Source organism: Brachyhypopomus gauderio, unplaced genomic scaffold, assembly GCF_052324685.1.
Source record: "Brachyhypopomus gauderio isolate BG-103 unplaced genomic scaffold, BGAUD_0.2 sc95, whole genome shotgun sequence".
In the NCBI taxonomy this organism is placed as follows: domain Eukaryota; kingdom Metazoa; phylum Chordata; class Actinopteri; order Gymnotiformes; family Hypopomidae; genus Brachyhypopomus; species Brachyhypopomus gauderio.
Genome location: NW_027506916.1, coordinates 920,561 through 946,785, shown reverse-complemented (window position 1 = coordinate 946,785; position 26,225 = coordinate 920,561). Strand labels below are relative to the sequence as shown.

At 48.2% G+C, this 26,225-nt stretch overlaps 3 protein-coding genes across 6 annotated transcripts in view; 2 read left to right on the top strand and 1 right to left on the bottom strand.

Annotated features, from left to right (window-relative positions):
* drc11 (dynein regulatory complex subunit 11) overlaps positions 1 to 9,685 on the bottom strand; it is a 47,477-nt gene extending 37,792 nt beyond the window's left edge. The window contains exons 1-8 of one of the 3 annotated variants that reach the window (XM_076992651.1): positions 9,165 to 9,685; positions 7,506 to 7,869; positions 6,784 to 6,903; positions 6,392 to 6,580; positions 4,828 to 4,899; positions 4,429 to 4,631; positions 824 to 908; positions 545 to 685 (exon numbers count right to left, since the gene is read on the bottom strand). In XM_076992651.1, the coding sequence (XP_076848766.1) occupies positions 545 to 685; positions 824 to 908; positions 4,429 to 4,631; positions 4,828 to 4,899; positions 6,392 to 6,580; positions 6,784 to 6,903; positions 7,506 to 7,869; positions 9,165 to 9,175 (1,185 nt within the window). In that variant the 5' untranslated portion in view covers positions 9,176 to 9,685. The remainder of the gene's footprint in view (positions 1 to 544; positions 686 to 823; positions 909 to 4,428; positions 4,632 to 4,827; positions 4,900 to 6,391; positions 6,581 to 6,783; positions 6,904 to 7,505; positions 7,870 to 9,164) is intronic. The other 2 variants (XM_076992652.1, XM_076992653.1) reach the window with 2 other exon arrangements.
* A 2,286-nt stretch (positions 9,686 to 11,971) lies between these two features.
* ackr3b (atypical chemokine receptor 3b) lies at positions 11,972 to 17,151 on the top strand. Its single transcript, XM_076992638.1, has 2 exons — positions 11,972 to 12,218; positions 15,330 to 17,151. Exon 2 carries the CDS (start codon positions 15,365 to 15,367, stop codon positions 16,493 to 16,495), a length of 1,131 nt encoding a protein of 376 aa, XP_076848753.1. The 5' UTR covers positions 11,972 to 12,218; positions 15,330 to 15,364; the 3' UTR covers positions 16,496 to 17,151.
* An 8,484-nt stretch (positions 17,152 to 25,635) lies between these two features.
* The window catches only part of mlpha (melanophilin a), a 50,151-nt gene continuing 49,561 nt past the window's right edge, over positions 25,636 to 26,225 (top strand). For both annotated transcript variants that reach the window (XM_076992675.1, XM_076992674.1), the window contains exon 1: positions 25,636 to 25,774. In XM_076992675.1, coding sequence (XP_076848790.1) covers positions 25,737 to 25,774 — 38 coding nt within the window. In that variant the 5' untranslated portion in view covers positions 25,636 to 25,736. The remainder of the gene's footprint in view (positions 25,775 to 26,225) is intronic.

Genomic DNA, 26,225 nt, shown 5'->3' with positions numbered 1-26,225 from the left:
GGATCTTGTGTTTTTAGGGTCTTTTAGTGGCCTGTTTCTGAAGTACTAAGTTTACAGTTGTGAACAGCGGTCACGAGCAGATGGGCCCTGTAAACGGTCCCCACAAAAGACTTTCACTTCATTTTACAGCACATCAGCCTATGAGAAGAAGCAGGAGATGAGGAGGGCTTCAGGTCACTCAGTTCAGGTCATTCGAGTCACCCATGTAACCTGGGAGACGAAAACGAGACGCTGCGAGTCAACACAGAGGACAAAGGACGTGCTCTTCTAATGACCATGTGAAGTCCAGTGTGACTTGATGTGATTTGGCCACGCACTGGATTGGCTGCAGTCAGATTTGTACACAAATTGGATTGGCTGTCAGATTTGTCCACATTCCGGAGTGGCTGGGTTCCATGCACCTGATTGGCTGTCGTCAGGAGCGCAGAAGACTCCTGGTCATTCATGCATGTGCCAAGCCAGTGGTTCAAACACCACAGATGAAGGTCCCTGTTGTTGTGGGGAGGATCTGATTTTAGACGCGTTGTCTTTCTCATGGACTTACCTCGCTGCTCTCTGCCCCCCCTGGGCCTTTAGCTTTCCCCTTCTTCTCTTTCTTCTTCTCGTCTTTCTTCTCGTTCCCAGTGCTCTTTTCTGTCTTCCTTTTGGATTTCTTCTTCTCTCTCTCCTCCAGCTCCACGGCAACCTAAAGGGCGGAGCCTCCAGTGTGATCAGAGGCTCCTTACAGCCAGACGCTGGTTCACGGCTGAGAATGTGTGTGTGTGTGTGTGTGTGTGTGTGTGTGTGTGTGTGTGTGTGTGTGTGTGTGTGCGCGTGTGTTTACCTGCTCTGGTGTCTTCTGTGCAAATATGGATGCTGATCCCCCATCTTCAGCACTAGGGAAATCAGGGAATGTTCCTGTTGCATCTCTGCAGAACAGTACAGAACAGTACAGACAGGTCCAGACAGGTCCAGACAGGTACAGACAGGTACAGACAGAAACAGAGAGGCACAGACAGGCACAGACAGGTTCAGACAGGTACAGACAGGCACAGACAGAAACAGAGAGGCACAGACAGGTTCAGACAGGTACAGACAGGCACAGGCAGAAACAGAGAGGCACAGACAAGTTCAGACAGGTACAGACAGGCACAGGCAGAAACAGAGAGGTCCAGACAGGTACAGACAGGCACAGGCAGAAACAGAGAGGTACAGACAGGCACAGACAGGTTCAGACAGGTTCAGACAGGTACAGACAGGCACAGACAGAAACAGAGAGGCACAGACAGGCACAGACAGGTTCAGACAGGTACAGACAGGCACAGGCAGAAACAGAGAGGCACAGACAGGTTCAGACAGGTACAGACAGGCACAGGCAGAAACAGAGAGGTCCAGACAGGTCCAGACAGGTACAGACAGGCACAGGCAGAAACAGAGAGGTACAGACAGGCACAGACAGGCTCAGACAGGTTCAGACAGGTACAGACAGGCACAGACAGAAACAGAGAGGCACAGACAGGCACAGACAGGTTCAGACAGGTACAGACAGGCACAGGCAGAAACAGAGAAGCACAGACAGGTACGGACAGGCACAGCCAGACACAGAGAGGTACAGACAGGCACAGAACAGTACAGACAGGCACAAACAGGTACAGACAAGCACAGACAGGTACAGACAGGTACGGACAGACACAGCCAGACACAGAGAGGTACAGACTGGTACAGAACAGTGCAGACAGGCACAGACAGGTTCAGACAGGTACAGACAGGCACAGGCAGAAACAGACAGGCACAGACAGGCACAGGCAGGTACAGACAGGCACAGACAGGCACAGACAGGTACAGACAGGCACAGGCAGGTACAGAGAGGTACAGACAGGCACAGACAGGTACGGACAGGCACAGCCAGACACAGAGAGGTACAGACAGGCACAGAACAGTACAGACAGGCACAAACAGGTACAGACAAGCACAGACAGGTACAGACAGGTACAGACAGGTACGGACAGACACAGCCAGACACAGAGAGGTACAGACTGGTACAGAACAGTACAGACAGGCACAGACAGACACAGAGAGGTACAGACAGGTACAGAACAGTACAGACAGGCACAAACAGGTACAGACAAGCACAGACAGGTACAGACAGGTACGGACAGACACAGCCAGACACAGAGAGGTACAGACTGGTACAGAACAGTACAGACAGGCACAGACAGACACAGACAGTTACAGACAGGCACAGACAGTTACAGACAGGTACAGTTCATATACTTGAATATCAAGAATCTCTGCCATTTCTTTTTATTTCTGGTTTCTGTCCGGCTCACAAAAGCCAACGAGAAAAATAAATACGTCTACGCTCAAAGCAGCTCATGGCAGCAAGTACCTCTCAAGACCTGACGGTAATTACTTTTGCACATTTGAAAAGGAAACTTGTGACTAACCTCACATTATGTGAAACATAAATCTCAGAAGTAGTGTAAATGACCCAAAGGTCTTTCAGAATGGAGAAAGGCAGGTTTCCTATCTAGTTGCAGATCAATAAAATAATATAATAAATAATAATAAAAGGCCTCAAGGGAACAAAAGCGACTCTGTCATATTTGAACTATGAACCCTGCACAGGAGGTGGTTACATTAGCCAGATCCAACTCTGGCTCTCAAGGGATCTCAAGCAGGTTTAGAGTAACAGGGTTAAAAATGTCACTCTGAGCTCTCACTTCTGCCTAAGTTAATCAGAAGCAGGCCAGTTGCACCTCTCATATCTCTGAAAGAGAACAGACGCTCTACTGGAAGAAGAACAGAAGAACTGACCATCACGTGAGTTGTTGTCTCACGTTTATTGTGCACTGGTCAGGCTCACGTTAGGTTTTCTAAGCAACACAGGAATAAACTGGTCGCAGAACCAGAGGAACGCTGTGGTTGAGATCACGTGTTTGATTATCATCAATGCTTTGAACTGTTTCATCTTGTTTAACAACTGGGTGGTCAACTGTAAAATTATTTACAGTGTCTGGAAAGTATAAAAAAGACTGGAGCTCATTTGGATAACCCAGAATATCTGTAAATACTCGTATATTTAATATGTAAACACTCTTATGTTTAAACGTATGTTCTGTTCTTTAACTATGGTTCAAACGTGGTCATTGCCTAATTGTGCTAAAGAACAGAGAGAAACTACAAACTCAATCTCCTTTTAAGTGTTCTAAGCAGAGTAGAATTTTAGGTACAAAGTAAACTGCAAACCACAGTGAAACAACACAGTTAAATTGTCCTATAAGTAAAGTTGTGGGAACACCAGATGTTCAGAGCAGACTGCATAAAACTTCCCTTTAAAGAAGTGATCATTAAGGTAAATAAAAAGAAGAAACCTTTGTCTACAACCACCGAAACAACTTACTTCCCAGACTTAGAACATTACAAACTTAAACAATGTGTCATGTTTAGGAACCAGTTCTGAAAGCTTCACTCTTTGAAAGGTTCACTCTTCTGAGGAGTGAACAAAGCTCGAGGTGTGTTCGGCCTCTGCCGTGCAGCTCAAGGAGGAACGAGGCGTGTTCAGAGTCGACGGGCATCCACCTCTAACCTCCTGACTTCCTGCCGTGTGGAGCAGCCCTGTACGTAGGCGAGCCTCACGCTTCAGCCTCATTGTGCGGTTTTCTCGAGACGCGTTTGAGCGATACCCCATCTGCCCTGCTGCTGGAGCGCCTAGCCTCATCCACCTTAATCAGCGGCTGAAAAACCACGCTGACGCTCTTCGCCCCGCAGGTCCTGACCCCGCGTCACGTACATCACTCAGGCGTGCGCAACGAGCCCACGAGGTCACCGCCGACGGGGCCGCGGAAGGAGGCTCGGGCCGAGGGCTTCCCCGTGGGGTCCAGCCGGGGTGACTTATGACCCCCCGTCTCCATGCAAATGGAGGTTAACATCCAACAGCCAGTCGTAAATCAGGCAGGAATGCACTAATCAGCCTGGCCCCACTCTGAACCGCTTAAGCAGGCTGACCTAGCATGGGTGCTAGCCCAGCGCTAATGGCGGGAGCCACACTCGTACGCGGTGGCTACTGCTTACATTCCAGCCCCGTGGCAGAGGAGACAAAAGACAAAACAGGGTAAGGCACCTCACAATTTGAGCGCGATAACGCGGGCTGGGCAGAGACGCCCTCCCTGAATGAAGAGCACTGGAGCGTGAGAGCAGGTTAGCGTGTTAGCAAAAGTAAACTGTGGGGCTGAGAGGAAGTCTGACAGACAGAGACACGCTCACTCTCACAGTCTACTGAGGCACCAGAAACCCCTCTGCTCCTCCGCTCTGGCCTGCTTCTAGGAAACAATTACTAAAGTTAGCATCAGCTGAGGTTTTGTCCTTTGCCAATGTTCATAAATGGGAGCTAACATGCTAATGACTGCAGGCCACTCTGTGGAGACGAAGACGCATTTCTTCGTTTACCGGCACTCGAGGAACCACTGGCGTATCTGATCCTGCAGCGCTGCTTTCATGTCGGGCCCGTCTACCAGCTGAACGGACTCCTTGATGGTGACCAGGGCCTGCTGGTACTCTGCCTCATTCTGCTCCTGGGTTTGCTGTCTCAAGCCCTCCACCTGCCCCGCCTGCCGTTCAGCATCGCTGGGGGTCAGACGCCGAGGCTCTACCTGTGAACGTCGGTAAACACGGTACGCTGTAGGTCAAAGGGTATGGCAAGGTCAAATATGACTGCGTGGCCTCTGTGGAGCTAGTAACACACTGAAAACAACACAGACGGCTGCGTCACTGTATCAGGAAAGGAAACGTTCTCCAGTAAACAGCATGCTGGCTGGGAATCTGCGTCCAGGGTGTCCTTGCACTGACCATTCCAAGAAATATCATTTCCTCCAGACGTTCCTTGCTGGTCTTCTTCCTCTGCCGATAACCCCGCCACACCTACGACAGGACAACGGTCACAACACATAGCAAGGACACTTCTCCCAAGGTCACTACAGTTGCTGAGAGTGAGACAGCCACGGGCTCTGGAGACAGATGGCAAACAAGATCAGAACTCTTACAGCAAGATCACAATTCAATGCATCTGTCCTAAGCAGCTGAGGGAGTTGCACATGTTGTCATCTCATCAGCACTCATATCTAACTGGACGATTCAGCTTTGCCTGGATACATAATGTGAAAATGGGAGCTCAGGATTATATCCACAACAGGATATAATCTCAGTTTTAAAAATTTTGCTCCTAGACACAGGTTAAGGAATTTGATTTATCTTGATTTTCCTGCCTCTGTGTGAGAGCAGCAATATTGCCGACCGGCAGGCCGGATAAGAGAGATGACGTCTACAGGATTTCAGATCCTGGAAGTCTTGGGCGTTGCAAGGGTGTGAAAACGAGACTTTCTTAACCCTAGTAAATCAATTTTATTTTGAGAGCTAAGCTTCAGAAAATAACTGTCAGTATAACCAATGGGCCTCATATTTCATAACCGTCTGGAAAGCCAAGCTATGTGTTATGTGCGGCATGTGGACCAGTGCTCCCCCACAACACCCACTGCAGCGGCTGTTTCTCACGCGAACACTTTGATCAGTTCTATCATATCTCCTATCTCCACTATGTGGATGTCTGGGTCCAGCAACCATAATACATGTTCCTTTAGAAAGACGCCAAGCTATCACGTCTCAGATTACGTGATTAGAATAGTGAAAGAACCACCTAAAATCCAGGAACACTTTCGTTCCCCCCCGTCTCTCATCACTAAGGCCCTAATCCGCTCCATGCCAACAAAAGGCCCATATGCACACAATGGTCCCAGGTGTAGAGGGGTTGTGTCTGCTCTCTCTGTGTGGGATCGTATGACGTTCATGAGCCCTGCTGAGGGGATTCAGTGTAGCAGGGCCAGTATGGAGTGAAGACAGTACGGATGACTGTCACGTGAGGTCACGTGAGGTCATGTTCAGGCTGTGGATTGGTCCATTCCCCAGAGAGTGACCCCCCCCCCCCCACCCCCCACCCCCTCCAGGTCTGAAACAGAGTGAGATGTTTGTCCAACTCTACCTCATTTCACACATTCATGAATATTATTATTATTTTAGAGTGCACAGAGATCATGACAAAGTTCAAACCATTTCCTCGGGGAAAGACTAATTAGCTCACTTTGGCCATATCAAATATCCACTCAACAAAGTCATTTTTCTGTTTGGTGGTGTGAAAGATGGCTGTCTCCACACGGATACGCGTCCATTACTGTGTGGTGTAAAAGCAAAGCTGTTTGATATAGATGTTTACAAAGGGATGTGAGCATTAGAAATCAGCAAAATGGCCATTTATTGCACTGGTAAAATAATGGATATTTTTCCAAGCTGTGCAACATTGGTGGTCCATGATTGGTGGACACGATAAGAGCGTGCCGTATGCAGAGGAGTCCGGGCTCACCTTCTGTATGAGCGTGGCTGCCAGCTGTGGGTTGGGCATGCTGAGGCCACACCCCTCATGGCTCCGCCTCCTCCGGTCCTGCTGGGTGATCTGCTTCATGAAGAGGGCCCTGAGTCGGCCCTGTCGGGCGCGTTCGCTCACCTGGATCACCTGCACGGCCCTCTCGGTGGTCATGGGCTGCACCCTCACCTGGGAGAACCCAAAGTACAGCGTCACGGGAGAACGTCACCGCACTGCCAGCGAAACCACAGCGAGTTAACGCTTCTTAATAGCTCTGTTCTGTAGGAAGTGTTCTTTATTCTGACTATATGATATAGAGACACAACTTTAATGGACTCTGGTTGCAACTGATTGTAAGATTTGGATGTTGCCGTGGAATGTTTAAGACGCACAGGTTCTGGGATCGTTTGGCCTCTTTTAACCAGAATTTGCTCCAACATCTTGTCCCTCTCTTTCAGGGCTTTCATCCGCTCTCTCGCGAAATACCGGGGGATGGGCACCTCCAGGTCCTCCTGCAAAAAGCACAAAAGATTTCGTCCAGATCAAAGCTTCAAACAGAACCGATAGAAATTTGCAGAGAAAGACCACTGCAGGTCATGTGACCCCAATTAGCTTTCTGCTAAACTTAAAGGAGTTTAAAGGAACTGCATCGGCTAAGTAGAAGATTGCTGTTTCATGGAGTAGTGTTCTTCTCACAGAACAGACTGAAATGTATTTTCAAGAGGAAATTCCACCAGGAATTATACTGTAGTCTAATGGTAATGGTTAATCTGTGTTGAATTGGGCTGAATAATTCAAACTGAACATGTGCAAATCTCTGTGCTGTGAAGTCATTACATATATTTCAAATGTATCCATGAGAAGTTTCAGACCATTCTTCACCCACACCACACGTTTCCTGTTTTTAATTGAATGTGCAGTGGACCCAGTTACAAATGTGATTTGTCTGGACTTCAGATATTTTTGAGGGGACATTATTCATGAAGGAGTTGATTCTAAATTTTTAAATGAAACTCTGTCATTAAAGTGCAAATTGTTTAGGGACAAGCTACTCAATTAGCATGCAAATGAACTCAAACAGCAGTTTCACAAAAGGAACTAAAGCCTTTCTCACGTGCCCGACTCTGGTTTCAGTCCCCTGCACACTCACGGGTGTCATCTTCAGGTCCTGAAGCATGTCATCGAAGTAGTGAAACTCGGACGCCTCCAGCTCCACCATCTCATTCTTCAGCTCCAACAACCTCCCCATGACCCCATCCAGGACCAGCCGCACCGCACGTCTCTTCTGGGGATGAACAATCTGGTCGTACACGGCCTCCAGCGCCCTGAAGATCTGGAGGTAGCGCAGGTAGAAGCCGGCCACTGTCTGGAAGACCTGCTGATGGTCTCTCTGAGGGGGACACGCCGTTGGGGGGACCTCGTCTTCCAGAAGATCATCCAAGGCTCTTTGGGCCTCAGCCCACATTCTATCATAGAAGCTGAGCAGAGAAGAACAATGATGGTGCAGGAGATCCAGGAGGATCTCAGCGTCTCACCAGTGCACTGCTGTAAGGTGTCCTTACATTCTCAGACAGTTGCTATAGGAGTGCACCTTTATTCAAGTACTGTAGGCACACTTCACCTACATGTTTAAAGGATCTTGAACATGTTCAGAAAAACACATCTCCAGCAGTAGATTTATCAAGTGTAGAAAAACAGGAACTATATTATATAAGTAATCAGTTTCAGTGCAGTTTGTGTGTTCCTTTGAGGCTAGATCTCCTGTGCTAGCGCAGATACCTTGGCACAGGATGGTCAACACCCGTTTAACAGAGGCAGGTTCCATTTTAGTACTTGTTAACTGCCTTCCCAACTCCTGTCTAAAACACCTGCTCTAACAGAGTTTACTGAGTACCCAACATGGTGCATGGAGCACTCCCAGCTGAAACAGGTGCTCCAATAAGCATTTTAGGGCACGTGGGCAATGAAAGAAAAGCCCAGATACGCCGAATCTCTTTCAGTTTCTCCAGAGAATACACATGGTTGTGGCAGATGTCTGGCTGCACTCTCACGACCTCTCCGGTGTGTGGGAGATCCTTTTGTGTCTCCCTCAAAGAGTTCAGAGCGAGGGAGAAACCACCTTCTTTTGATATTCTGATGGGCCCTTACAGTATAATCCCCACGTGGACAAAACCACTGTCATAAGCCCCCAGTTGTAGGGGTGAACACACTCAAAGGAGAGGAACACAGAGTAGGAGGGGCCGTGGGAGTGGGGGAGGAGCCGTGGGAGTTGGGGAGGGGCCGTGGGCTGAGAAGGGGCGGTGGTTTGGAAAGGGGCCGTGGGTGGAAGGTTAGGAGAACATTTCTAAAGATGCATTCATAGCAGTTCAGGGAGGGGAACTTTCAGCAATGTTCTAAAACCAGCCGACAACAATGCAGTAATTTTGCAGGACAGATTACGGCAGTGACACAAACAGGCAGGCTGACATTGATGCTGAATTACACCAGTCCACTTTCACTGTGTGTTAACATCACATAATTAGTTCAGATGAAGGAGTTGTCCCACTGCACACTACTGGACTACACCAAAACTCGACTTCCCTTTAATGTGGTCTTCCCCGCTTTTTATTCTAATATATATATTCTAATTTATATTCTAATACTTTCAAACTCCTACGACGTTCTCTGTATGGCATATGGGTCGGTTCTTTTTACTTTAACATTTCACCTGTGTTTAATTGCTTATAGTACGCCTATGGATTTCATAGCACGAATAAACATTATGGGTTATTACCTGTGCGACATGGTCGACAATGCTCCCAGCGCGATGAGTTCAAGCGACTTTCACCACGTTTTAATATCAGTGCGCATCAGTGTCAGAGACCGCACGCAGTCTTGTGCTCGCTGCACGTCTAGCCTGGTCCACTCCGCGACGTCGCTAGGCGCAGTCTTAGTCCATAAAGACTCTATGGTTTCAATTTAGATTCGTCGTCTCCCAAAAAAACACAAACTAGGCTTCGTGATTTCTCTCCCGCGCCAGCTACCCTGCAAGTTTGCCAGGCGCTCCGGACCGTCGCCATGGAGACGAGATCAAAGCCTCTGGGTCGTAACTGCGGCGCTCAGCTGGAAACGCGATTAACGCGGTGCGATGGGCGAGAATACAGAGAGCTCAGCTCAGCCAGTGCAAGTTGAATACAATAGGCATTATAATTATTTAGCGTAGTGGCGCTGCAATCAAATAGGCTATCTGCAAAGTCATTTTCGGTTCGTCTTATCGAAAAAAAGAAAGAAAGAAAGAAAGAAAGAAAGAAAAAAGAGTTCAGTGCTCCCTTTCTTTTGAAGCCCTGTCTGGTGAACCCTGGTTGCTGACTTTAGCCCAAACAATGACGTTTGCAACACAAAGCAAATATGTTGTGTGCATCATTTTTAAAATCGTAGTTGTTTTATATTAGTGGTGGATTATTCGGGATACTCGGTTAGTCTGCAGCGCATTACACAGTGTGTAAGTTGGTGCTAAGGGGCAGGTGTACGAGGTGTCCACGGTGCAATGTTGTCTGAGGTCCATTTACCGGTGGACGCATCGTTCGTCCCAGCCAGACACCTTCACGGTGGTCCCCGCACGCACAATACTTTTATTATAGCTTCATGATCCGACACGCGTGCCTTTCTACACTAAAGACATACACGCCAAGGCGGGGAGTTAATTCTCCATCGTCGGCACAAGAATCTCAAAAATAACATGCAAGATTTATGGAAGAAAGTGTTTTTGTTATACTCCGCAAAACATCTTTTATGTCTTACTCTGAAGTCGCGGGGATTACTTGAAACCTAAACGTAGCTGTAGACGACCTGTGACAAACGTCCTAAGTGTAGTCAGACAACCTGACCTGGGCCTAGCCAATGGCTTCAAATCAGGGACAGTTTGTTCAATCTTTCATCCGGACGAGTGTGAATGTTTTCATACAGGACTTGAACAGCAGTCCCAGGTCGCCGTGCCCATTTCATGCACACTTGACTGATGTCAGTAATCTGTGGGAACTGCTATACTGGAAATTCCCTGTGGCAGGGCCCGCCGTCGCATTTCCTGCGTCCAGCTGCAGGTCGGATCTAATACACAGGAAATATGTTTGTATTGTTTGGTCAGGTGTCGCTAATGCCTCGCGCTTGTTTATGTGTTCAGATCACCCCGGTCCAGCTCCTTCCTCCTCGTACTGGACTAATGAAATGCTGAATGAAACCTGCACAGCTGTTCTAACTACTGAATAACTGCTGAATGAATACTGCATGTGCACAGCTATCCTGAATGCTGAATGAAGACAATATTTAGGTCAAAGCCCCCGCGTACCGTGATAACATTTCAGAATCATATCAAATTCAAAACAAGACTATTTTTTTGGATGTTTAGACAAATCTTAGAAAAACACAGTTTTTGTTTTGATTTATGCTAATCATGTTAATCATAATGTTTATAATATTATTCACATATCACATATGTTGTTTACATATATTATTCCTGCCTTTTGACCAAGTCCAACTTCAGATGTATATCAGTGGCTGACTGACCGAAAGGTCATTGTTCCTTATGAACGTTTCCCCCTCAGCTCTCATATCCTTTAGGATTTATATCAAATCTATTCAGTCGCGCTGTGAACGTAGTTAACCAGATTGCATTTGGGTGTCTTGTGTATAATTTCAGACCTCGTTCTCCCATGTCGACTACACAATAGACGGTGGCCCGGAGCCAGCACACAGCCCTGCAAAGACCAGCGACCAGCTGAAGACTACGACAGGTGAAGCCTCCTATATTACGCCTCCTGCCTGGAAGTGTGTGAAGCAATGCCAAGGCAATACAGAGCAAGCGAAACTCGGAACAGGAAAAATAACAAACACATCACCTGCTGCTACCCGGATCAGAGTGACGCGCGAGCCCACGGGTGTTTAGGGTTGCTGCTTTGGGTGGGGAACCGGAGGGGGGGGGGGGGGGGGGGGGGTTCATTAATTAATTAAGGTTCCTAATCCAAATGGATAATTGTTCAATATAATGCTTTAAAATATGCACTGAAAAAATTGGCATTGGCTAAATGTAATAAAATTGAATTAATCAATCACATAAATTTTTTTTCATTGACTCAATCCAAAAAACTAAATTCATGACTACATTTTTTGGATTGATTCAATGAAAAAAAAATTGTGTGATTGATTAATTCAATTTTATTACATTGAGCCAATGCTTTATTTTTTCAGTGTGGGTGTGAATGCATTGTAACACAAACACAACAATGACATTATTATATCACATTAAAAAAATGATTTATATATGAAATTATATTTATTATACAAAAGTGTCTTTATGAGATGTTTCAGCTGTGAAAAGCTCAGTCTCTTGTTTGAACAGCTTCTGTGAATCAGCATTAAACCAAAACATTGTTGTGCGTCGTCAGATGAGAAGATTTTGAATTGTTCAGGAAACAATTAGACTGCTCCCTTCGGACACAGAGTTGGTCCACATCCCACGCAGAACCCCCACGTCTATGGAGGGGTCCCCCAAAAGGTCTCTCGCTTTGTTTATGTGACTCTTTGGTAGCGAGTGGAAATCCGACGTGTGGCTCGTCCGCAACACTCATTGTGCAGTTTGACAGAAACTTCAGTCATTCGGTGTTCGGCCCGGGGAGGCGTCGCTCTCCGCCTATATGAGCAAGTGTGGCATTGCGGAACCGACACAGTCTCGCCATCGTCTCTGCGCCAAACACCAACCCTCTCTCGGACTCTGTGGATACGAAGTCATCGAGCATTTCGGAACCATCCCACCATCAGTGAAGCCCCCGAACCGATCAGCACCAGAATCAAAGTAAGGACTGTTGTTTACTTTTTGTCTTTCGGGTTTGTTTACGCGATTTAATTTGTTCTAACTACGATAGAAGTCCACATTGTGAAGCTGAGATACTTCATATGAATAGTTTCAAAGCAGTCCGTCGTCCTGGGTTGAAGTTCCTTCCCCACGGGTTTAATCTCATTCAGCATTTCTCCAGATTACACTGTGGTGATCTGTGCGAGAGACGCGATTAAAACGTAGTGAGAACCTCATGAGTGAAATGACGGGAAGATTTTAGCGGAATGGTTTAGTAACTTGTAATGTTATTCATGAAGGAAAATAAAAGATTTGGCAATGTGGAGACTCTTTGATGTCAGATTTCGATGGGATTCACTGGGTCAGTGGAGATTTTATAACATATTTAATGTATTTTGTATATTCGACAACAATCAGTTTTCCCTGTTTTTTTTTTATCACTAAGCTCCGGCCTTATTTTTAAAAACATATTCAGCTCCGTATTTGACTACTTTTACTATTATTATATAGGCTATTACAGTGTAACTATAACATATACATTGCACCTTTTGTCTTTAACTGCTATGTCTTCTGTGAGAACTGATCCATAAAAGTCATTTAATAATGAACTTTGCTAGTTACTTATTTTTGAAGACTGCTATGTTCTACATGCCAGAATGTCTGCAAAGCTCAGATCTCTGGAGGAAAACTGCATGAGTTCCAGGGGTCTTAAGGAGAGAGAGAGGGAGAGAGAGAGAGAGAGAGAGAGAGAGAGAGAGAGAGGGAGATGTAGGGAGAGAGGAGAGGGAGACAGAGAGGGAGATGGAGGGAGAGGAGAGGGAGAGAAAGAGGGAGAGAGAGATTGAAAGGGAGAGGGAGATATATATAGAGAGAGGTAGATAGAGAGAGGGAGAGAGAGATTGAAAGGGAGAGGGAGATATATATATATAGAGAGGTAAATAGAGAGAGAGAGCGAGGGAGAGGGGGGATTGCGGTCCATACAGGGAGTCCTTTGTACCCGCCGGTGCTCCTACTGCTGCCTGGGGCAGGAGGCTCAGGTTGGGGGGGGGGGGGGTAGAAGTGTAAACACAACAGCTTTACAACCAGGTGGGTGGGGGTGCTGCTACAGGCTAGCGTGCTTTACTGCCCCTGACGCTGAGGCCGGTGGCGGCTACTACCCCGTCTGCTCCTCCCTCTGTTAATGTGGGTCTCGGTGGAGCCGTGGGGGGGGGGGGGGGGGGGGCATCTTCGTCTCGCTGGGACGGAGGATCACAGGCGTTAACAGCAGATGCTTCCCTCTCGTGTTTCCCATAATGCCAATAAAGTTTGGCGCTGGCTTATCTGGAACTCAAATAAACTGTTTTAAATGGATTATATCTCTCAATAGCCCCTCAGCCGTGTGCCTGGTGCACCACAGGACTGTCTCATGGATGGATGGCGCTTTGTTTTAACGGCTACGTGTGGTTTGGAAATGACATTAAGAAGAGTCTTTAGCTGCAGGTGGTGGTGGTTACGTTTTCTGAATGAAATCTTTGCTCTGTTTCTTTTGAGATGTTCCAGCTAGCAGTGTGTGTGTTTATGTGTGTGTGTGTGTGTGTTTGTGTATGTATGTATGTGTGTGTGTGTTTGTGTGTATGTGTGTGTGTGTTTACGTGTGTGTGTGTTTGTGTATGTGTATGTATGTATGTATGTGTGTGTTTATGTGTGTGTGTGTTTGTGTGTGTGTGTTTACGTGTGTGTGTGTTTACGTGTGTGTGTGTTTGTGTATGTGTATGTATGTATGTGTGTGTTTATGTGTGTGTGTGTGTGTATGTGTGTGTTTATGTGTGTGTGTTTGTGTGTGTGTGTTTATGTGTGTTTGTGTATGTGTGTTTGTGTATGTGTGTTTATGTGTGTATGTGTGTGTGTTTGTGTGTGTGTGTTTATGTGTGTTTGTGTATGTATGTATGTGTGTTTATGTGTATGTGTATGTATGTGTGTGTCACGTGAACAGTGTGTGTGTGTTTGTGTGTATGTGTGTGTGTTTGTGTGTGTGTGTTTATGTGTGTGTGTGTGTATGTGTCTGTGTATGTATGTGTGTGTGTGTGTTTATGAGTGTGTGTGTGTGTGCGTGTGTGTGTGTGTGTGTGTGTGTGTGTGTGTGTGTGTGTGTGGTGTTGTGAGTGTCACGTGAACAGTGTGTGTGAATGTAATTCCTCATGGCGTTGCACCACTGACAAAATAAATAAAGCAAAGTACACACAGTGTGTGTGGCTGTTCTGTGTGCTGCTGGTCCAGAGCTGGTCCGGAGCTCGGCGTGGTTCTCCTGGGCAATCTGACAGTGGCATGTAGCTCCTTTCGTTTCCTGATATCAGAACAGACGACCTTCTCCACCTGCTTCTCCACCTCAGATGACCTTCTGATGGTTTGAGAAGTGGTGTTCTCTGGTTCCTGTCACTGTGCTCCTTCATGGGCAGATGGCACAGAAATACCTGATATGTGTCTTGACTGGTCAGGAATGTCTGTTTTTCACCTTCTCCAGAAAATTCTGATGCTGGAATTTCTTGATTCCAAAGCTGTGGACAACATCCACAGGAGAGTCTCAAAGAAGAGCTATAATGAGTTATAATGAACGTACTATGTGCGGTATGCATTATATACCGTCGTTCGGTGTGACTACAGACTACGGTGTTATTGTTTTTCTGTTTTTAGACCGTGACAGGCCTGTGTACAGACCACCCTGGGAGCTCTCTTAGAGGGCCTCCTTTCAGAACGCATTCTTTCTGTGACAAGCTTGATATTTGCTCATCTGAGATCTTGGATGCATTAGGCGGTGAGACCCCACCCCCTGAAAACATCCCCCATGTTGATACTTCAGCAGCCACTGGCCAAACTGGCCGTGCCAGTGATGGACAGAGAGCCACCCCGTAACCCTGGGAAACGGCTCCCCGTAACGGAGAGGCGGAAAAAATCCTCCCAAACCTCATGAGGTCGTGCTCTCTGACCCACGACCCCGGTGTGTTTGAGATGTTTTGGATCATGCGTGTTGTTCTTAAAAATAAACACTCTCTGTTGTGCATTTTCTGCCCCCCGCCGGGGTATTTGTCTGTTTCCCCCGTAAAGCAGCTCACTGTTGAATGTCTTGTCTCACAGGCTGCCGTGTCCCGACCGTCCCGTCAACGGCCAGAATGAGTGTCAGCGTCAGCGACCTGAACGACCTGCTGGACCTGCTGTCGGAGCAGAACTTCTCCTTCATGGACGACAACGGCTCTCACGTGGAGACGGTAGTGTGTCAGAGTGCCTTCAGTCAGCGCGCCCTGCTGTACGTCCTCTCCGTCCTCTACATCTTCATCTTCCTCATCGGCCTGGCCGCCAACGCCCTGGTGGTGTGGGTGAACGTGCGCACGGGCCGGGAACGCCACGAGACGCACCTGTACATCCTGAACCTGGCCATCGCTGACCTGTGTGTGGTGGCCACGCTGCCCGTGTCCGTCAGCTCTCTGCTCCAGCACGGCCACTGGCCCTTCGGAGACGCCATGTGCAAGATCACACACCTGGTCTTCAGCGTCAACCTCTTCAGTAGCATCTTCTTCCTCACCTGCATGAGCGTGGACCGTTACCTGTCCGTGGCACGCTTTGGCGACGCCCCCGGCAGCCAGAGTGGGCGGAGACGCGTGCGTCAGCTGATCTGTGTGGGGGTGTGGCTCCTGGCGCTGCTCGCCGCCCTCCCCGACACCTACTTCCTGCAGGCGGTGAGGTCCACCCACTCGGAGGGCAGCGTGTGCAGACCGCTGTACCCGGCGGATGCGGTGCGGGAGTGGACCGTGGGCGTGCAGCTCAGTTCCATCGTGCTGGGCTTCGCCGTGCCTTTCCCCGTCATCGCCGTCTTCTACGCCCTGCTGGCTCGCGCCGTGAGCCCCTCGGCCGACCGCGAGCGTCGTGCCGGACGCCGTCTCATCTTCACCTACATCGTGGTGTTCCTGGCCTGCTGGCTTCCCTACCAGGCCACGCTGCTGCTGGACACCCTGGCCCTGCTGGGCGCCGTCCCGCTGGGCTGCACCCTGGAGAACGTCCTGTACGTGGCCCTGCACGTCACCCAGTGCCTCTCCCTCCTGCACTGCTGCGTCAACCCCGTCGTCTACAACTTCATCGACAAGAACTACCGCTACGACCTCATGAAGGCCTTCATCTTCAAGTACTCCACCAAGACAGGGCTGGCTAGGCTGATAGACGCCTCGCGGGCCTCCGAGACGGAGTACTCGGCCGTGGTGGGCCAGGGCCTCCTGTTAGGTGACGGGGGCCTCCAGACGTCATCGTAAACTCCACTGCCCCTCTATCATGGGTCCAGAAACACATCTGGGACATTTGTGAAGTGACAAAGAAATCCATTCAAATGTATCTTGCAAAAGGACTGGGACTTTGTATAATAGACTATTTACTAGACATCCCTTTAGACAGGATGGTATATCCTTTTTGTACATCTGAATCATTGTAGGGATGTTTAATGAAAGCACTTGTACTAAGTTTAATGGAAGACAGGCGAGACAGACCGGTCAAGCATCCAGGGAGGGGCAGGTGGGCGGAGCCTCCCGTCCCATTGGGGGAGGAGCTACAGTGTCTCTTGAGCTGCTTGTCTCCGCTCCCAGCAGTCTTGGCGTGTTGCGTGTGGCGTGTGGCGTGTGGCGTGTGGCGTGTTGTGTGTGTGTTCATTGAATGCCTATGCATGAACAGGGGAGACGTTAGAAAGGACCAAAACTCCGCGAGGAAACAGACATGAGTCCAAACGTCCAAACGTCCTTCACAGACGATGTCAGCTTTGGTGAAGACAGATGTAAAAACATATACTTTTTTAGGACTATGTATGTTTGTAAATACTAAGACATATTTATATATTCATTAGTGTGTATGTTAAGAATTTTGAAATATTGTTTGACCAAGTTAAAATGTATTATCGAAAATAAACATTTTTCCTACAGATGTAATTATCAGTGTGATTATTTCTGTGGCATCAAACATTATTATTGGTTCACATCAGTTTATGACCACTAGTTGATCACAGTTTGCTGAAAGGGGCTGTCTGGTAGTTTACTGTATATATGTAACTTTAAAACATTGAGTATTAAACACATGCAATGAGATGAAAAACACAATTTCTACTTTGCAATATGCTTGTAAATCTAAAACCTGATTGTGGTCTTTGTTACAGTGTGTTAGAGTTTTCTGTTTGGGTGTCTTTTTTAGTATTTACAGTTGTAAATTTATCCATATGGCTGACCTCAAGGAGAACAGACATCTAGTGATCCAGTAGGGATATTGTATATCCCTATATGTGTGTGTGTGTGTGTGTGTGTGTGTGTGTGTGTGTGTGTGTGTGTGTGTGTGTGTGTGACTAGTCCTGGACTTTTTCGCATTCCCCCAGTGACAGAGTGCAGGGGGTTCCTGGTTAATCAGTGACAGGTTTTTTCCTTTCTGCTTTGTACTTCTCAAAAGGATCCAGGTGTTCTGGGAGTCAGCGCCAAGTTTGAACGAGACTCTCTCTCTCTCTCTCTCTCTCTCTTGTTGTCTATCACTGCGTGTGTTTCACAGAGAAGATCACACTGTCTGTGCAGGGTCTCCTGGAAACTCCCTTACAACAGCACACGGTCTCAATGAGTCTCAATGACGTTTCTCATCTTTACTAATATGCCCAGAGGAGCTGGAATCCCCTTCTGGTTAAACTTAGATCTACAAAGCACGCAGAACACACACAGAGAGCAGACCTACTCCCATGCGTAAGGTTCAGCTTGTAAACCCTACAAACCTGTGAGACTTGACTGTGGCTGCTGTATGTTCATTACCAGGCAGGAGGGGTTCTCCGTGTGAGCTGTTCTCGCAGTGTGGCAGGACCCTGGAGGGGAGCTCACTGGGGCACGGACCCAACTGGCCCGTTTACTCCTGGGGCAAATGCAAATAGATGAGAGGATTTATGGTAATCAACTGTGCCTGCCAATTAGCTACAGATATTTCAAGACTGTCCCTTAGGCTCAAAGCATTCAGGCGGCTTCCAGAACCTCAGATTTATTACCATCCTCAATGGTATGTCAAAACCACAGTGTAGTGTTGTTTGCATTAAGAGTGCAGTATATACTCATACAGGCAGTTATTCGCAGGATGTAGTGTTTCACTCTGAATGAAGTCGAAGTTAACACGTTTTCACAGCCCTAACAAACACCGGCTCGTTCCCCCATACAGACGAGATGAAACAGTGACACAATATGCAGAGAACAAACCTGGGCCTCCTGCTCGGACGGAGACAAATCTGGGCCTCCTGCTCCCAGACTGAGAGTGGATCTGTTCTGGGACCAAGCGTGACTCTGATCTCAGCAAGCTGCAGTCGTTGAAACCAAAAACAGAAGCCAAGAAGTGGATTCATTCATCACCACTGGACACACCCACACCTCACCGCCACAGTTCACCAAGACGATGGCGGCACCACTGGACACACCCACACCTCACCGCCACAGTTCACCAAGACGATGGCGGCACCACTGGACACACCCACACCTCACCGCCACAGTTCACCAAGACGACGCCGGCACCACTGGACACACCCACACCTCACCGCCACAGTTCACCAAGACGACGGCGGCACCACTGGACACACCCACACCTCACCGCCACACTTCACCAAGACGATGGCGGCACCACTGGACACACCCACACCTCACCGCCACAGTTCACCAAGACGACGGCGGCACCACTGGACACACCCACACCTCACCGCCACACTTCACCAAGACGATGGCACCACTGGACACACCCACACCTCACCGCCACACTTCACCAAGACGATGGCACCACTGGACACACCCACACCTCACTGCCACAGTTCACCAAGACGATGCCGGCACCACTGGACACACCCACACCTCACCGCCACAGTTCACCAAGACGATGCCGGCACCACTGGACACACCCACACCTCACCGCCACAGTTCACCAAGACGATGGCGGCACCACTGGACACACCCACACCTCACCGCCACAGTTCACCAAGACGACGGCGGCACCACTGGACACACCCACACCTCACCGCCACAGTTCACCAAGACGACGGCGGCACCACTGGACACACCCTCACCTCACCGCCACAGTTCACCAAGACGATGGCGGCACCACTGGACACACCCACACCTCACCGCCACAGTTCACCAAGACGACGGCGGCACCACTGGACACACCCTCACCTCACCGCCACAGTTCACCAAGACGATGGCGGCACCACTGGACACACCCACACCTCACCGCCACAGTTCACCAAGACGAGGGCGGCACCACTGGACACACCCTCACCTCACCGCCACAGTTCACCAAGACGACGGCGGCACCACTGGACACACCCACACCTCACCGCCACAGTTCACCAAGACGATGCCGGCACCACTGGACACACCCACACCTCACCGCCACAGTTCACCAAGACGATGGCGGCACCACTGGACACACCCACACCTCACCGCCACACTTCACCAAGACGATGGCGGCACCACTGGACACACCCACACCTCACCGCCACAGTTCACCAAGACGACGGCATGCTGAGAAGCTTCAGAAGCTTAACTGTGAGAAGGATTACACTCAAACAGGAAGCAGTATATAGATCTAATGATGTTATATAGATCTAATGATGTTTTATTGATCTAATGATGTTATATAGATCTAATGATGTTTTATTGATCTAATGATGTTATATAGATCTAATGATGTAATATTGATCTGTGTTATATTGATCCCTGCTAATTAGTCGAGAGTTACTGCAGTGCACACACGGACGTCAGACATAGAGATGCTTGGATGACTGTCCTCTGTGGTCACATGTCAAAGCACAGATCTCCTAGAGTGCCTTAGCTGCCCAGAGCTGTCTGGATCAGGTCCTGTTCTTATGGTTCCTCCAGTGAGAGCCTCACAAAGCCCATGACAAATACTTACCCAGAGACATAATGGACGTCTTGCATTCAGGATTTTACAGCTATAGCAGGGTGACGAGAAGTGGTGATGGTGGTGGTGGTGGTGATGAGGTGGTGGTGGGGGTGGTGTAAGGGATGGGGTCGGGGTTACCAGGGTAATCCAGAATGTGATGGAGATTGGGTGTAGCGGGCCAGACTGCTACTCTGTGGGCTGCGTGTCATGTGGCGAGACCCTGGGGCAGGAGCGGTCTGGTCCCGTCATTAGCACCACACACACCCTCCCTGCTGCGTCTGCAGTGGCTGTTCTGAAGGTGCTAACGGCCCATTCAGCCACGGTGTTTGAGAACACCACCTCTCACCCACGCCCCATTGTTTGGTAATGAGGCCCGACTTGTTTCGTGGTTAAACTTTGTTTTACAAGGAAGTCTGCTGATGTGGCCCGCTGATATGTTTCACACAGGGTACACCACACATCACACAGTGTACACCACAGTGTACACCACACATCACATAGTGTACACCACACACCACACAGGGTACACCACACACCACACAGGGTACACCACACATCACATAGTGTACACCACACATCACATAGTGTACACCACAGTGTACACCACACACCACACAGGGTACACCACACATCGCATAGTGTACACCACACATCACATAGTGTACACCACACATCACATAGTGTACACCACAGTGTACACCACACACCACACAGGGTACACCACACATCACACAGTGTAGACCACACATCACATAGTGTACACCACAGTGTACACCACACTATAGACCACACTGTACGCTACACACCACACAGTGTACAACTCACAGCACACTGTGTACATCACAGGGCACACTACACACCACACAGTGTACAACTCACAGCACACAGTGTACACCACACTACAGACCACAGTGTACACCACACATCACACAGTGTACACTACACACCACACAGTGTACAACTCACAGCACACAGTGTACACCATAGTGTATACCACATGCCACACAGTGTAGACCACAGTGTAGACCACCCATCACGCAATATAGACCACAGTATAGACTACACATCACAGTGTACACCACACTTCATACAGTGTAGTATACATCACAGTGTATACCACATGCCACACAGTGTAGACCACAGTGTAGACCACATCATCACTCAGTGTTCAGCAATAGCAACACAGCACACAGCGTTCACTATGTGTAGTGAACCGACAGACATCGCACAGCCAATCGGTTTAGAGTCTAACGGAGACACAGCCTGTAAACTGAGGAAGCCCATAAGGAGACCATATGATGAATTTCTGTGAAGATGTTTTATCTGTAGATTAGAGATTGATTGAGCAGAGGAAGTAGGGTGGGAAAAGACACCCTGAAGGGTCTCTTCCTGTGCTGGACCGAGATATCGTAACAAGGGAAGCAGACATGCGTGGTTTTACTTTCCTGTTTATGTTGACGAGCACCACGCCACTCGTCTAACTGAAGACGACGGTCTTTCTTCAGCTGTGCACTGACTTTCACTTCTGGGGATAATGAGACGTACATGACTGAAGGTAGAGACAGGGACACACAGACAGAGAGGGACAGGAAGAGACAGACAGACACAGAGAGAGAGAGGACAAAACACACAGATAGAGAGAGAGGGAGCTAGAGATAGAGAGAGACAGGGAAAGAGATTAGAGAGAGTGAGAGAGACAGGGACAGAGAGAATGACAGAGAAAGAGAGGAACAGTGACTGTCAGAGAGACAGACGGACACAAAGAAAGAGAGAGAGAGAGTATGTTTTCCCATATGTGGTATTTTAGCAAGAGAAGTCAAAACAAATGAGGGTCATTATTCTTCCCCTTCATGTCCAATAACAGCGTCCTCAGTTCTGGGAGTGATCTGCCCACTTAACAGAACGCGTTTTACAAAGAAATGACAAGCGACTGGGGAAAAATCTGTTTACGAGACTCAAATATTCGGCATTCTTTCCCACTGAAGCGCTGTCAACATGAGGTGTCACAGTGAGATAAACTCCGGCCGTGACGGCCTCCTGTCTGATCTCCTGGATCTTTTCAGACCACACTCAGATCTGTACAGCTCTGTGGGAGGGAACAAAACCTTCTGACTTGACAATCGGTCTGTGGCTATTCAGACCTCTGATTTACGCATTTGCCACAGTGCCGCAAGTAAAAAAACACGACCTTAGAACCATCGTAGCGACACAAAGCCAGTCACTATGAATGACCCCGGGCGAGCCAATGAGCTTTCTTCAGCTCTCGGGATGTGATGAACGGGGGCGGAGCCAGTGGGCGAGAGAAGTTTGAGGGGTCTGCTGCTGTCAGTGGGGAGAGAGGCGGTGTAGATGAGGCCCACAGCCCCAGGGCCCACGCCTTTCACACGCAAGGAACCTAAGACCAGAGAACGGCCCCCAGGACACGGTGAGTGACAGCAGAACCCTGAGAAGGCCCATCGTCTCTCCCCCCTTCAACACACAGAGCACTCGCCTTCGTTTGTGCTGAAAAGCTTGAAACGTCAAGCAAAATTCACAGGATTGGCACAGAACTTGCACATGAGCACACACACACACTCACACACACACACTCACTTTTTTAAAAGCGCTATTTCTTTTTAAAAGTTCCACATTTCAGGAATGTCCTCTTTGCCGAGACGTCCTTGGCGTCTCCTGGGTTGTTTTTCTCCTTTGTCTCGTTCTCTGTGCTCCATATCCACGTCTGTACGAGAGCAGCGTGGTGGAGACTCACCCACACATTATCAACACTTAGTGACAGTGAAGCACTAACGAGGCCAGAGTGAATGGTGTGTGTCCTCCCGTCCTTCAACGCACACACACACACACACACACACACACAGACACACACACACACACTCGCACACACACACAAACACACGCACACACACACACACACACAAACACACACACACACACACACACTCGCACACACACTCGAACACACACACTCGCACACACACACACACACACTCGCACACACACACACTCGCACACACACACACAAGCACACACACACACACACACTCGCACACACACTCGCACACACACACACACACTCGCACACACACACACAAGCACACACACACACAAGCACACACACACACACGCACAAACACACACACACACACTCGCACACACACACACAAGCACACACACACACACTCGCACACACACACACACTTGCGCGCACACACACACACAAACATGCACACACACACACACGCACACACGCACACAAGCACACACACACACACACACACACTTGCGCACACACACACACACACACGCGCACACACACACACTTGCACACACACACACACACACACACGCACTGCGCTGCCCGCCATCCGTGTGCCCGTCACACCCGCTGCACACCGCAACAAGATGAACAGTGTTACAGGACATTTGACAGTGTCCAGATATCTCTCCTCTTCTCTGCTGTACTGAAACACTCACAGACACAAAGGGAAAGTGACACAACTTGTTCTTTTGTGGTGAACATAATGATGATGTGTGTGGAGGATCGAATGTCTCACCAGTGCTTTCTCTTGTTATGCGCTGTGTGAGCAGTGTGTGTGTGTGTGTGTGTGTGTGTGTGTGTGTGTGTGTGTGTGTGAGCTGTGTGTGTCTGTGTGTCTGTGTGAGCAGATTGTGTCTGTGTGTGTCTGCATATGTCTTGTCGGTGACATACAGGTAAAGTCCTGTTGGTGTTACAGGGACTGACATACAGGTAAATTCCTGTTGGTGTTTTGGCACAGAGTAAGGAAGAAATGACTGAGTGAATAAAGACTGATGTGTTGCCAATACATTTTTTACAAATCCAAAAACAATGTCCTGGTCTATTTGTACAGTGTCTGCAGCCAGATTCTAATATAAATATAAACACTGTCATAGGAAACATACTGAAATAACTCGTTATAAATACATGTGCTGTTTTTTTCTAGAGCACTCATGGCATTAGCGGTGCAGATGCTGGTGTTTATTTATCTGGTAAATAAAAGACAACCTTGTGTTGCACACACCCAGAAAAGAGGTAATTTGATATCTCAGTTTCACTGGGCCAGAACAATAGATCACAGAGGAACCTCCACCGAAACCGAGCCACCATTCCAGAGCGTCAGCTGTGGTATGCAGACGTACCCTGTTCAGGATGACCCGGTGAACATGGGCTGGGCTGACCCAGCACCGCACACTGGACCAGAGTGTGCAGGTCCACTCACTCCACACTCACAACAGATCAGGTGGCATTTCACAGTCAACCCCCCTCACTGCCTCCAAACAGTGTGTAGACACCCAACACCGAACCCCACACCTGTCTACACACCCCATTCTCTCACTCCCTCTCCCTCTCCCCCTCTCTCTCCCCTTCTCCCTCTCTTTCTCCCTCTCTCTCCCCTCTCTCTCCCCTTCTCCCTCTCTTTCTCCCTCTCTCTCTCTGCTCTCTCAGTCCCTCTCTCTTCCCCTTCTCCCCCCCTCCCCCTCTTCCCCTTCTCCCTCTCTTTCTCCCTCTCTCTCCCCTCTCTCCCTCTCCCTCTCCCTCTCCCTCTCTTTCTCCCTCTTCCCTCTCTCCCTCTTTCTCTGTTACCTTCTCTCTGTACAGTAACTCTTAGACAACAGCTGCAAAATGAATACGAACTTCGTTCATAACCTTATTTGTTCTTTTGCCTGTAGTTGTAGTAGTTGTTATTGTAATAGTTGAAATAGTTGTTATTGTAATAGTTGTAGTAGTAGTTGTTGTAGTTGTTATTGTAATAGTTGTTGTAGTTGTAGTAGTTGTTGTAGTTGTTGTAGTTGTAGTAGTTGTTATTGTAATAGTTGTAGTAGTAGTTGTAGTAGTAGTTGTTATTGTAGTTGTTGTATTTCTCTGTAGTTGTTGTAGTTGTTATTGTAATAGTTGTAGTAGTTGTTGTTGTAATAGTTGTAGTAGTTGTTGTAGTTGTTGTATTTCTCTGTAGTTGTAGTAGTTGTTATTGTAATAGTTGTTGTTGTTGTAGTACTTGTTATTGTAATAGTTGTTGTAGTTGTAGTAGTTGTTGTAGTTGTTGTAGTTGTAGTAGTTGTTATTGTAATAGTTGTAGTAGTAGTTGTAGTAGTAGTTGTTATTGTAGTTGTTGTATTTCTCTGTAGTTGTTGTAGTTGTTATTGTAATAGTTGTAGTAGTTGTTGTTGTAATAGTTGTAGTAGTTGTTGTAGTTGTTATATTTCTCTGTAGTTGTAGTAGTTGTTATTGTAATAGTTGTAGTAGTTGTTAATGTAGTTGTAGTAGTTGTTGTAATAGTAGTTGTATTTCTCTGTAGTTGTAGTTGCCGGCTTCTGACATCCTGCCATGAGGTATTTCCCATTTAGACTCAGGCAGTGTCGTGAACACACGTGTTCTTTTACATGGGTCGATCATGTACCCCCTCATAAATATGGATGATGTTTAAGCGTTAACCAAAAAGCCCAGTGGGCAAAGAGTAGAGGGGCAGTTATTCATGGCAGAAGGCTGGAGAGGGGCAGTTATTCATAGCAATAGTCAGGAGAGGGGTAGTTATTCATGACGGTAGACAGCTCGGAATAGTGTGTGTGAAAACGTCCTCAGATATGAGCTGGGACAACATTGACTTAAACTCCATTCTTGGGTAAGTCAAACAATTCTTACTGCTCTCCTCAGAGTTCAAAGGGCCCGAACAGAGTCGGGTCAGAACAGATGTGGTTCTAATACCACACAGCTGCTTGCCAACACAGGTAGTCCGAGTGCGGGAGACAAGACCAGGGTTTGAGAAGCGTGTGTGACCAGGGTTTGAGAAGCGTGTGTGTTGGCCAATTCAAGCACATGCCACGCGATGTGTTTTGCTTTAATAATGCTTTAACAGCGTTAGAACGTCTGCGTAATAAATGACGTTCCCTCTTGATTGATGTGTTGTTTTTCATCTTCAGAGCAAAGGAAAACCTTGGTCCTTAGAACCTGTGTCAGCATCCCAAAAACAAAGTGCACTCGGGGGTGAGATTAACTCCGTGCAGACGCACATGGAGCTGTGGAGTGTTGGAACAGGACCGTGGGGGCGCTCGGGCTGCAGACGCTCGTGCAGA

Excerpts from the sequence above, each read along its gene's own strand:
- ackr3b (XM_076992638.1), top strand. The coding sequence starts at position 15,365 with ATGAGTGTCAGCGTCAGCGACCTGAACGACCTGCTGGACCTGCTGTCG.